Genomic DNA, 13,520 nt, shown 5'->3' with positions numbered 1-13,520 from the left:
TATACTTGTTAAAATCCAAGTCAAAGAGACATGGATTTAAGTCTCAGTTCTGCTGCTAGTTGTGTGACCTTGGCTAAGGTAATTAACCCTTCCAGGCTTCAGTTTTCTCATTCAAAAACTGGGATAATAAGAAAGAACACCGGGCTGGTCATGGTGGCTCACGCCTGTAATCCCAGCACTTTGGGAGGCCGAGGCAGGTGGTCAGAAGTTCAAGACCAGCCTGACCAACATGGTGCCCCGTCACTACTAAAAATACAATACAAAAATTAGCCAGACATGGTGGTGGGCGCCTGTAATCCCAGCTAGTAGAGAGGCTGAGGCAGGAGAATCACTTGAACCCGGGAGGCGGAGGTTGCAGTGAGCTGAGATCACCTCCATTGCACTCCAGCCTGGGTGACAGAGCAAGGCTCCATCTCAAAAAAAAAAAAAAAAAAAGAACACCTTTTTCATAGAATTGTCATGAGATTAAATGAGACAATGTCTGTAAAGTGCTTAGCACAGGGCCCAGCGTGTATGAAATGTGGCAGTGTTGCCTGCTGTGCTGCTGCTGTTGTGTTGTTGTTAATGCCTAGTATAGTGCCTTGCACATGGAATGCATTTGAATTGATTTGAAGAAAAACATCTTCATGCAATTTATGTGACTGAGTAGTAAAAGTAAAAAAAAAAAAAAAAAAAAGTTTTGCTGCTTAACCTGTTAGACCATATTTTCTTCTCTGCCAGTACTGTTATAGCTTCAGCTGTGGGTACTGCGGTTCACAACAACAATAGCAGCTGTCATTTATTGAGTTTCGTTGTGGGGCATTGCATACATTGATTTAAACACATCATCTTGTTAAATCTTAAAACAGCCCTTTGACTGAGATGTTATTAGTCTTACTCTATAGCTGAGAATAAAAATATAAAGTAACTTGCCCCACAGTACCCAGTTTTGTAACCTGTAGCAGATGCAGGAGTCTAACATTGCTTTATCTGGCTCCCAAACCTGTGATTTTTAACAATATATTTTACAGTTTCTAAGACATCACAAATAAAGTAGAGGCTTACACTGTGAATTTTTAATCTAATTCCTTGCGGGTGAGAGTAGAAGAATGGTTTAGGGCTAATTGTTATTTTTCTTTATTAGTGTTAGGAACTATTGCCATGAAAACTTAAAATTACAAACTATAGTTTTAGCCTTTTCCTCATTTTCATTGCAGCTGAACTGCTGAACGTATAATCACATGTTACAGGGAATTGTAAAGGTATTGAAAGATAATGTTTGACTTCTTTGTTTTTGACAACTTTCTTTTTAAGGTATGAATGAAAATTGAAATGATCAGGAACTATATAATTGGAGTCAAGGGAGAGGGAGATGGATTAGGAAGTAGAGAGGGATAGTCCTTGAATGCTTTGTAGCAGATTCTTCGTGTACATTCTAACAAATAACTGTGTTTGGCTAACAGTAAAAGTGAGAGGGAAAAAGTGTCTTAACTGGAAGTGGGCTCAATGTGCACATTTTTTCCTCTTTAGGAAGATAGATCATTCAGAAAAAAAACTGGACTTTTTTTTTAATTTTTAAAATGATTCCAATACTTAAGAGAAAACATTACCATTTAAAGAAAGTAAGTTTCACTTTTAGCAAATAAGGAATCGAGAATACAGTAATGTTTATTTTCTTTTCAGAATTGTCAAAAAACCGTGAAATCTTAACAGGATATTTTCCCCAAGACAAAAGTAATTTGCAGCAGATGGAGGTGCCGCCACGACCAGTGGGTGTGTATATGTTGGGAAGTAAATCCTGTTGCCTTGGGAAGTTGAAAATTAGTGTACTTTCTTCATTATTGTGAAGATGTATTTTTACCAAACTTGAATGTTTCAGCACCAAACTACCATTAAGTGTTTTAGTTGTTTCAAGTTAGTTTAGGATATCGAGTAGAAATGATCAAATTTTGTGTTATTCTAACCATATTTGAACAGCTGTGTAGATGGATGGTATTAATGGCAGTAGTATGTTGTACTGAATGAACAAGAGTTTTTTGACGCATTGTGCCCTGCACTACACATGTCATCTCATTTGTTCTCCAGCTTACCGATGGCACCAGCTATCCGGTTATGCCAGCCAGAGACTGAAGATCATTTTAGTTTCTTTTCCCATTTCCTCAACACCCAGTTAATTAAAAAATTCTGATTTAGAGCCCCGTTTCTGGAATCTGGAACCTCATCTCCATCTTTTTGTATCTGGCTGTGTTCAGCCTCAGCTCACATGCCACCTCATCAGAGACCTTCCTGATGATTCTAGCCAGTGATCACTTCCTATGTGTAGTTTTCTTCCTAACACATTATTTTTTATTATTTTTGTTTTAAGTTTGGTAATAGCCGTGAACATTGCATTATTTTCAGTGTCTGGAACAATGCCAAAAAATGTATTAGGCACTCAGTATATATTCTTTGAAGGAATGAATGAATCCTCCTGGAGTGTCTTTGAGATTGGTATTATTAGTGACCACATTTTACTAATAGAGACACTGAGATTAGAAAGGTTGAAAACTTTGTCCTTGGTGAGGCAGTTAGGAAGTAGTTAAGTAATCACGTACTTACTATTTTCTTGCCTGCACAGTTAAGATGAAAAGGATATGTTCAAGAGTATATCTGCTGATGTCACATATTCAAATGAACTCCATTTGGAAGCCTCTGTTATTAAAAAGCTTTCATGGAAACTCACAGATGAAATAACAAGAAAGAACTGAAAACTTGTTAAGCCATTAGAATACTTTACCTTTTCATTCTGGAGAAGTTTTGTTAGGCTTGTAGCAAGCTTTGTTTTTGAGGCCAGATGGCTGAGAGGCTTAATTCCATCAAGATGAGAGACATCTGAAGGGAGGGGGAATCTCTAGGGTTGGTAAAGGATGGGTGTCTGAATGAAGCCGATGAAAACATTAAGGGGGATTGAGATTGTTACACGTTTATGTGAGTTGCAGTTTGTCTTGATTGAGGGTCTGGCTTATTTTGGACACATTTTTACTGTGTAGTGTAAGCCTGTCCTTCCCTCCACCCACCTCTCCTTATTTCCTTAGAAAGTAAATCCTGCTTTTATGTTAGCACTTTTGAAAGAAGTAACTGTGCTATGTTTGGGAATTTAATAATACTGCTATCCACATTTAGCAATTCCATGCTCTTTTCAAAGCATTTGGCAGAAAGACTGCCATTTGGAAGGACTTATGTAGATGCTATTTCTCAGTGTTGCCACCTTAACTTGTACTATATAAGATCTGTTAAAAATAACTTGCATGGGGATAGTTTAAAACTGTGTTGCTTTCTCAGATCTCTTTTAATCTTGTTTGAACACTGATACTTGTTTTTTGACCTTACGATCTTCAAGTCATCTTCGCAGAGGTTTGAAACACCTGACACCATATAGGATATTTGAACATGGCTAGATATAGTATATCATTATGTTTTGTCATTTTTAATTTCGAAAAGTTAAGGTTTTCCCTGAATGTCAGTTCCTTTTATGTTGAATTTAAGTTTGATGTTCTGGTCAGCCACAGGGTAAAATAGAAAATTTAATGGAAACTTTGTATGTCAGTCTGTATTGGGTTGTGTTTAATGCTCTTCTTCTAATACTTATTTTAATATCATATGAGTTCTGTTTAAATTATAAAAAGAGAACTCTCTTATTTATCCTGTGATAGAACAAATTTGCAGCTGACCTTGTTTGGTATATTTTAGGTTACTGTAAGATGCAGCCTTTATTTTGGGACTTGTTTTAAAGGGAAAACTTACTCTTAACATTGTGAATCTGTCATCTCTTTATTGTTTGATACCTTAAGATTTGCTATTTCATTGACAGTAAATCAGACTGTGAAGTGCTTGAAGTTTTCTATATTTCCTTGGCTACCCCTGACCACCACAGACAGACATGTCCTCTCCTCTAATGAAAGGTATGGTGCTTGATATATTTTCGGGTATTTTTGTTCACTTATAGTCATTAAGTTTGATAGTTATTACAATATGTTTTACCAGGAAAAGATACTAGTGGCAGTGAAAGGTAGTAATGGTCATATTTAAATGATTTTTATTTTTCAAAAAGCCAGAAAAAAATTCCTATTTACTTTTAATCAATCTACACATCAAGTTTCTTTTATTTTTTTTTTTTTTGAGACAGAGTCTCGCTCTATCACCCGGGCTGGAGTGCAATGGCACGATCTGGCTCAGTGCAACCTCTGCCTCCTGGGTTCAAGCGATTCTTGTGCCACGGTCTCCTGAGTAGCTGGAATTACAGGCACGTGCCACCACGCTGAGCTAATTTTTGTATTTTTAGTTGAGATGGGGTTTCCTCATGTTGGCCAAGCTGGTCTTGAACTCTTAATCTCAAGTGATCCGCCCCTCTTGGCCTCTCAAAGTGCTGAGATTACAGGCGTGAGCCACTGCATTTGGCCCACGTTCCTTTTTGTGGTTGGACTCTTGTGTAGTCGTTGGTGACAGGAGTTTTCTCTTATTGGCCAGGTTCTCTTATTGGCCATTGCTTATGCTCTTGATTAATAAAAATGGAAAATTAAATATAAATGTAGTCTTTTTGGCAGAATATATTTCAAAATGTGGGCTTCGTTAGGAGACAAATTAAACCATGTGGATAAGGTTGGGTACCACTGATCCAATCTAATGTAATGACTGTTAATTGATTGCTACCCACAAGAGTAAATAGCTGATATATAGAAATTTAGAGAGTATTTTAATGTCCAGATTCACTTTGTGCAGTTTCATAAATGCCACAATACACGAGTTGTCTGCTTTTTTGGAGTATAAATCTGGAAAATAAAGACCAATTTACTAGGGCTAGGTCCAGATTACAGGTGGATGCCATTAAATTATTTTTAATAATGACATGAATTCTCTTGGAACAACATATTCAAGAGGCAAAGTGCACATGGGAAAGGGTTAGGAGGTTGTCTGATCTCTCAGTTTTGAGTCAGTCCCAAAGGCAGAGATGGCGATAATTTCTAATGCATGCCTCTAGATAGTGAATGGTGGATAGTGTAATGGAACTAGGCTGAGAGAAGGGGTGTGATTTTTTTGGGGTGGGGAGTGAACAACTGCCAATCCTAGGTGGGCAGAAGTTGATAGGTGTCCTCTGTATGGGATAGGAGAGGAGTCCTAATCTGATTCACTTTGAGTGGAGAAAGATCAGTAAGGACTTTAATTCTTAGAATTTGCCTCTGTACTGTTGTTCTGTCTCATTTCTTAATTTATTTGGCAGATTTCCTAGAATTGTGTGCTCTTTGACCTTATTGAACTAATTTTGCAGCCTTATGATAATCTCTGAGGGTACAGTGGTTAGTATGATGTCGTTCCTGCTCTTGAGAGGGTCTAGTGGGGAATGCAAAATCAACAGGCAGTTATAATATCACAAATAATGGACAAACGGAAGAAGCACTGCCCTAGAGTTGTTTATTGGTTAGGGAAAAAGATCTAGGAAGACTTTTCTGGAGAATTGATATCTCAGCTGAGACCTGAAAGATTGTTAATGGAGGCATTGTGTCAGTAGGCTACTTAGAATCTGGAATAGATGAACTCTTCTTAAAAATGGTTAACACTGTGTTTTGTAGCTCTTTAAGAAGTAGTAACCACACTTTAATCTGGAACACCTGTGAACTATTGAAGGACGTTATCATGCAAGATTTTCCTGCTGAGATTTTCCTTCAAAGACCAAAAATTGTTCAGGTCAGTGCCCTCTATAATTGTTTTAGATTTTGAACTAGAGAACTTTTTGCAATAAAGCAAATTTTGCAGAGTAGGAGTTCTTGGGAAGCAACTTTGTACTCATGTTTTTAAAAAGTGAAGTATTTGGCTATTTAAAGCACTTATTTGCTAACTTAGGTGGATAGTTTTAGTTCTTCCAATAGTAGTAGTTTCATTTGACACTTGCAGTCCAGTTTGGCCACCTTGAGTTACCATTTATGGATCACCTAAATGGTAGAGTAGACTTTGGACATTGAGGTTGTGCAGGAGCCCTTATTAAAAGTAAGAATAGCATTGCTTCTTGAGTATCTAGTTTATTTAACGCACAGTGCTACATGCTGGGAAAATACAGTAGCAGTGAGTAACACAGATGGATTCTTTTCTTTTTTTCTAGTTTATTGCTTATATAGTAGAGAGAGAGGGATCCAGGGTGGGGAATTGCAGCATCTTCACAGCAGCCAGTAATGGCTCAGCATTCTCGTTCCACACTCCCAGGGCTGAAATGGACTCCAGTGGGTGCCAACTGTTAATACCTAGGATCAAAGCTGGCAAATGATTGCAGAGGAAAGCTGTTAATTACCAAAATGTGGTCAAATGGTTTAGATGCTTGAGATGAAAAGGGCTTGCTGTGATTTTTAAAATGTTCTCTGTAATGTAATGTCCTAAGTGGGGAATAATTTCTGTCTTCTCTCAGAATGGTTACTCAACTAACAGATTTTAGAAATAGGAAACACTGACTATTCTATTTAAATGTTGTCTTATTTTATGTTGACCCATCTCCTTGCTTTATGCCAAGTCATATTTGCCCATTTCTGTTTCTTATGTCTTACAAATATTTGGCAACTTATTTTCTCTTGATTATTCACTTAGGCTTGCTTACTTAAGCTCCACCTTATGCTTTGAAGTTGAGCACTTTGTTCCCTTAATCATTTTCACGGCTCTTCTTGATTTCAGAGCCTTTTATCTCTGTTGAAACTGGCCTTTGGAGGAGATGGAAAGCATCGCCTGGCATTACAGTCAGTGTCCTGCCTGCAGCAGCTGTGCACGTATTTAAGAAACAGACTTAACTTTCACCGAGATCCAGGTTTTTTCTCCAATAAACAGGGTATTTATTTTTATCTGTTTATTAGCCACTGGTGTTATTTGTAGATTCTTCTGGGAACTTTCCATTGTAGTTACTGTTAGGGTTTATTGTGTACGCATTTTCACAACATAAACTCCCCACTCCTAAATGTATTCAAATGATTATCTTTACAGATTGCGTGAATGACAGAAACTGCCATGATCTCTGGAGCCTTTTTTTTTTTTTTTTTTCTGGATAAGAGATATTTACAAGGTGTTTTTCTTTTTTCTCCCAGACTTGTAGAGATTCTATATAAATAGTGTTGTTGGGACGTAGTGACTAGGATATTGGGTATGGCTATTCATGTAGGACTTTGGACAATTTAGCAAGTTACATATAGTGTTAATACGTTGTTTTGTTTGAAAAATATTGATTTGAATTTTATGAAAAGTATTTTTATGCAACTTGCGATGTAGTCAAGTGTTAAAGCAATGCCAGACTTTTCAGAGAAAAAGCGCCACCTAATGGCCAAATAGAGTACCAGACTGGCTTCGACAAAACAGTACAATTTAGGATTTTTGTGTGCTTAATGTAATCTGCATCGAAAGTCAAATATTATAGTCATTTGTCATCATGTTTCATAGTTAATCCCTATTTCTTTGGGAGTTTCATTGATCCTGTGCTACTTGAATATTTATGTTTTACCTTGGTTTTATTCTAGATCTTAGAGGATATGGCATTGTACAAATGACTGATAATAGAGAACGTCTGGGTACCCCATACTTCAACAGAAAAAGAGTTACAATGTTGATTTAAAAAGTTGATATCTCTGAAGAATTGTTAATGTATTTAATAAGTATGTATTTATTACCTGTTTTATGCCCCTGATATTCTAGCCTCTAGGGAAGTATAACACTGAACAAACGAATAAGATCCAAGCCCTTATGAGCTTCTATTTTAAAAGGCTGGGGACAGGTGATACACAAATAATCAAGTTTGCTTGAGATAAGGAGAAGTACTTGAAGGAAATAAAAAGGGTGATGTGACAGAACGTGGTTGGGTAAGCATAGCTTCATTTAGGATAGTCAGGGAAAGTCCCTCAGAGGAGGTGACCTGAAGGGTGACAAGGAACCATCACTTGACGAGCTGCAAGAAGAGTGTTCCAGGGAAGGCCAGGCCTCAAGGTTAGCGCTGAGGGTGATGTCCTTGAGCAGCTGAAATAAAGCCCATGAGAGTGGAGTGCAGTGAGCTGGGCAGGAGAGGAGAATGAGGTGACATCAGAGAGGTAGTTAGGGGCCAGAGTATATTGGGGCTTGCAGATCTTTTTAAAGATTTTATATTTTCTTTGAAGTGTAGTGAGAAGCTCTTGGAGAGTTTATTTTTTTCCCCCTCTCTCTGAGTGTCAATGCTTTTATTACCTAATTCTTTTTTTAAACTGGGGTAAAATATATATAATACAAAATATGCCATTATAAACATTTTTAAGTATACAATATGGTGACATTAATAACATTCACATTGTTGTGTAGCCATCACCACGATCTGTTTCTAAACCTCTTCATTATCTTAAATGGAAATTCTAATCATTAAGCAGTGATTCCTCATTTTTCCTTTCCCCAAAGCTCCTGGTAACCTCTAATTTACTTTCTGTCTCTGATTTTGTCTATTCTAGGTACCTCATCTAAGAGGAATCATACAGTATTTGTCCTTTTGTGTCTGGTTTATTTATAATGTTTTCAAGCTTCATCCACATTGTAGCATGTATCAGAACTTCATTCCTTTTTATGGCTGAGTAATATTCCATTGCATGTGTATCCCACATTTGATTCATCTGTGCATTTGTTGATGGGCGTGTGGGTTGTGCCCACATTTGGCTGTTGTGAATAATGCTTCAGTGAACACTGGCATGCAAGTATCTGTTCAGTGCCTGGTTTCAATTCTTTTGGGTAATACCTAGGAGTGAAATTGCTGCATCATATGGAAATTCTATCTTTAGCTTTTTGAAGAATCGCCAAACTATTTTCCACAGCAGCTGTACCATTTACATTCCCATCAGCAATATATAAAGCTTCCAGTTTTTCCACATCGTCACTAACTTGTTTATTTTTTTCTTTTTTAAAAATAATCATAGTCATCCTAGTAGATGTGAAGTGGTATCTCATGGTTTTGATTTGCATTTCTCTAAGGACCTAATGATTAATGACCAATGAATCTCTAATAACTTTTTATGTGCTTATTGTTTGTTCATATATCTTCTTTGGAGAAATGTTTATTAAAGTTCTTTGCCCATTTAAAAAATTGGACTGGTTTCTTTATTGCTGGGTTTTAGGTTACTTATATATTCTGAAAATTAAACCCTTATCAGATATATGGTTTGCCAATATTTCCTCCCACTCTATAAGTTGTCTTAACACTTTCTTGTAATGTTCCCTTGGTGTACCGAAGTTTTAAATTTCGATGAAGTCCAGCTTATCTGTGTGTTCCTTGGTTGTTTGTGCTTTCGATGTCATATTTAACAATCGATTGCCAAATTCAAGGTCATGAAGATTTATTTTTTCTGCTAAGAGCTTTATGGCTTTAGCTTTTATATTTAGGTTGTTGATCCATTTTGAATTAATTTTTATATACAGTATGAGGTAGCCATTCTTGGAGAGTTTTAAGCAGACGAGTGCATGATCTAGTGTTTTTCTGCTTTGGTAGTCTCTAATGTTGTAACTGAATGCCATTGACTAGAAGGTCCCATGTAATCAAGTCAGTTAGATATAAACCTAAATGTGCTAAGTGAATACTTATAGAAAAGTTTGATCTTTGCTTTTGTTTTTACCCCTGTAGAAGGATTCCTACTATCTTAATTTATTAATGTTTTTGGAAGAATGATACATAAATACCACATAGTCAGAAGTCTGTTTCTACTAAGGGATAATTTTATTCTTTCTTTTTTTCCCCAGACACAGTTTCCCAAAATTCTTCTTTGTCTTATTGTCATGAAGCAAGAGGTACTCATCATTCCCAGAATCCTTCCCCAGGAAGCAGCAGCCCTCGGCCTTCTGTGGTTGGGCGCACAGGCCAGCGACCCAGAGGAGATGGCCAGGACTGGGATGCAGCGTCCTCTAGGTGACTGCTAGCAGTGTCTCTGGGGAAATTAGAAATGCCGGTTAACTTGTGTGTGTTAATTTCAGAAGGAGATAATTATTTTTCTGTCCTTTTTTTTTTGAAACATTAACACAGGTATAGGCCTTGTGTTAAACCCTGGCTTCATACTTTTTTTGACCATGATCCACAGTAAGGACAGATAAATATTACATCGCAACTCAGTGCTCAGTACGTGAACATATACTCTGTTTATGTATATATGTGTGTGTATGTGTCCCCCAAAACAAAAATTCACAAAATAGTATTCTGATACTATATTTGACACACCTAACTATATTTTCAGTTCCAATTTCATTAAAAAAGAAATGATTTTGATCCACTAAATTGTTTTTACCAGCCGCAAACGGAATATGATCAAGTTTAAAAGCATAGCTTTAAATGATAGATACCTTGTTGATAGTATTTTACACATATTTTTGTAAGTCTTATAACAAATGGATAAGTGTTTACTGTTAAAAGGAATGGTTGGAGAATTTTATAAAATAAGGACTCCTTCAAGGTGAACAATTTATGGTATTTGTTAGTGTAAATACAGATTTTTTTCTTTTTTTTTTTTTTTTTTTGAGACAAGGTCTCACTCTTGCCTAGGCTGGAGTGCAGTGGCACGATGATAGCCTTGACTTCTGGGCTCAAGTGATCCTCTCGCCTCAGCCTCCCGAGTGGCTGGGACCACAGGTGTGCACTACCACACTTGGCCGAGCCTTTTATTTTTTGTAGAGATGGGGTCTCACTATGTTTCCCAGGCTGGTCTCGAACTCCTGAGCTCAAGTGATCTTCCCATCTTGGCCTCGTAAAGTGCTGAGATTGCAGACATGAGTCACCATGCTTGGCCCCAGTGCTTGGCACCCAGATTTTCATACACCAACTCTGCTTAAAAGGATTGGTGTGATATTTGTATGTTACCTTATCCTTGGGCACAAACGTGTTAGAAACATATTAGTCTCTTCTTTAGTGTCATTCTAGAAAACGTTCAATAAGTTAAGCATTAGTCTGTTGGCTTGATTATTTTCTTGCAATACTGCTACTACTGTTAACAAGCTAATACCAATTCATACCTGCTGTGTGTATGGTGTTATGCCCTGTGCTTTGCATAGTTTGTCTCCTTTAGTTGTCCTAGAATAGGATTGATATTATATATAGGATTAGTATTATTATTATCATCCTCATTGAGGTTTAGAGAGGTTAAGAGCATAACAGTTGGTAAAGAGCAGAGGTAGGGTTAAATAAAATGATAGGAGAGTCTATGCTCTTAGTCCTTCTATTGTAGTTGGTTGTTCAGCCATGTTTTTCTCTTTCTCCTTGTGAAACCTTTCTGCCTCATTCTCTTGTGTGCTTCCTGCTTGTAAGTTTTCACTCCTGAGTGAACAGCCTCCTCACTGAAACTTCCTTTCAGAGTTACAGAGAAGCCCGAGTTGTTTCCGTATTTTGGGGTGCTTGGTATCTTGAAATGGAAGAAACGACAAAGTTGGTATATAATTTGGGCAGATTTAAATGTTCCATAGCATTAATATATCTCTTGTGATTCAGCTTCAGTTGTGGATAACATCAAAAGACAGAATTTTGAGGTTGTTTGTAAGTGTGAGGCTCTAGCCTTTCTACACTTTTTAAATCCTTACTCCAGCACTTTACATCCGAGGTAAGAACTTTTTAATGAAGAAAGCCAAGGACAATGGGATGTTCCATTTTTTTGGGTGCATTTTTGAAGTCACTACATGATGTCGAATATACTAAATGAAGTAATACATTTCCCGTGATGTTTTTCTGGAAACATCCTTCATTTACTAACACTGGCTTACTCAGAACAGTGGTGAAACTCAGAAAATCTAGGAAACTGTATGAACTATTGGTTTTGTCTTTACACGTTGATTACAGAAGAGCTTTCCTATAAATCTGCTTGTTTTCTTTTAGAAATGAATGGGTTATCAGTGCTAATATTGATTGCTACTATAGGAATGTTGACATGTTTTGAGATATCAGCCTGAAAAGCAAAATATAGATGCATTTTTGGCTTCATTTACAATTTAGAGTCTTTTTTTTTTTTTTTTTTTTTGAGGTGAAGTCTTGCTCTGTCGCCCAGGCTGGAGGGCAGTGGCGCTATCTCAGCTCACTGCAACGTCTACCTCCTGGCCTCAGAAGATTCTCCTGCCTCAGCCTCCCCAGTAGCTGGGATTACAGGTGCGTGCCACCATGCCCAGCGAATTTTTTTTTTGTATTTTTAGTAGAGATGGGGTTTCACCATGTTGGCCAGGCTGGTCTTGAACTCCTGACCTCAGGTGATCTGCCCGCCTTGGCCTCCCAAAGTGCTGGGATGACAGGCATGAGCCACCACTCCTGGCCTTGAGTCGTCTTTATGGAATTTAATTTCGTAAATTTGTCAAAGTTTCTACAAATCTGACCAGAGTTGAATGAAGCAATAGAGTTGTGACTTGTATGGGGCTTCTAATATGCCAGGCTGCAGATACGCAGTAAATCTGTTTGGGGATTGTTTCTATATGCAAGGTTTATCATTTGTTTATTTTGCAGTGGAAGTAGCAGTCATGCTCACGTAAACTCCAGGATATCCGTTCATTCACCTTTGGATATGGGACACATAGACCTACCAGAGCTGGAAACTGAAGACACATTGGAACTACAATTCCAGCAGCTCAGTCTTCCCCAGTTTTGTGTCTCCATTCTGGAATCAGCTGTTCCTCTCTTAAGAACAGGTTAGTTGTTTTTGAAATCGTAATTCTGATGTAATTTGTGTTTGTTTTGTGTTTCGTTAGGATTTTCCTTTTTTTCTCTTCTATGTTAGGGCCTTTGGAATCTGTATTTACTTTTCTTTTGGGATATAAATTTCTAAAAACCTAATAAGGTCTTTATTATTTTTAAATTAAATGTGGATGCCATGGAGGGCTATTCAGCTTGCCCTCCCATTTTATGAGTTTTTATTGGCACAGGCTTTCACGCTTTTTTTTTTTTTTTTAGAATTTTTGTCTATATTTTGCATTTATTCTTGCTGTCATCTATTTTTTTCTTTTTTTTTTTGGATTGTATGGCTATTTTAAATTTGAGCAGTGACAACATAGAGCAACTGGAATAAGGTATAAAATGTGGACTGGCATGAATAGACCAGAATTAAAAAATCTTTGGCTTTTGCTCTTTGGAAACTTTTTGATTAGCTGTCAGTTGTTCACTCTTCCCATTCATTTCTTACTACTTAAGCCACTTAACATGTTAAAAACAAAACTCCAAAACTGGATTCTTACCTTTGTAGTAATTTTTCTTAACCCACAAATATTTTGAGATTCCATTTTTGTTCAGATGTGCTAGGAAAATTTGAAGAGGTTTACTGAAATATACACTGGTATTTAATTGTAATTGTACTGAACAACGGTAACAGCAATAGCAATATGACAGATGTCTACTGAGTCTAGTAATGAAACAACAGTTAGCATGTGTCCCTACTGGGTTCTGCCTTCATACTTGGTTTTGTGTGCATTATTTCATGTATTCTTCATATCAACCCATTTTGTTTTTTCACTGGTAGTTACTAATTTTATCTCCATTTTTACAAATGATGAAGCTGAGTTTTTGAGTGGTTTAG

The 13,520-nt window shown here is 37.1% G+C and overlaps 1 protein-coding gene across 5 annotated transcripts in view; it reads left to right on the top strand.

Annotated features, from left to right (window-relative positions):
* The window catches only part of RTTN (rotatin), a 204,391-nt gene that overhangs the window by 2,477 nt on the left and 188,394 nt on the right, over window positions 1–13,520 (top strand). For all 5 annotated transcript variants that reach the window (XR_008516017.2, XM_024236082.3, XM_054538073.2 and 2 more), the window contains 6 exons: window positions 1,663–1,752; window positions 3,830–3,920; window positions 5,586–5,700; window positions 6,673–6,823; window positions 9,730–9,895; window positions 12,458–12,639. Coding sequence is in view for 4 of the 5 variants with exons in the window: in XM_024236082.3 (XP_024091850.3) it covers window positions 1,663–1,752; window positions 3,830–3,920; window positions 5,586–5,700; window positions 6,673–6,823; window positions 9,730–9,895; window positions 12,458–12,639 (795 nt within the window). In the remaining variant the exon portion in view is untranslated. The remainder of the gene's footprint in view (window positions 1–1,662; window positions 1,753–3,829; window positions 3,921–5,585; window positions 5,701–6,672; window positions 6,824–9,729; window positions 9,896–12,457; window positions 12,640–13,520) is intronic.

Source organism: Pongo abelii, chromosome 17 (genome assembly GCF_028885655.2).
Source record: "Pongo abelii isolate AG06213 chromosome 17, NHGRI_mPonAbe1-v2.0_pri, whole genome shotgun sequence".
Classification (NCBI taxonomy): domain Eukaryota; kingdom Metazoa; phylum Chordata; class Mammalia; order Primates; family Hominidae; genus Pongo; species Pongo abelii.
The sequence above is the reverse complement of the archived record's forward strand: the minus strand, read 5'-3'. Positions and strand labels throughout refer to the sequence as shown.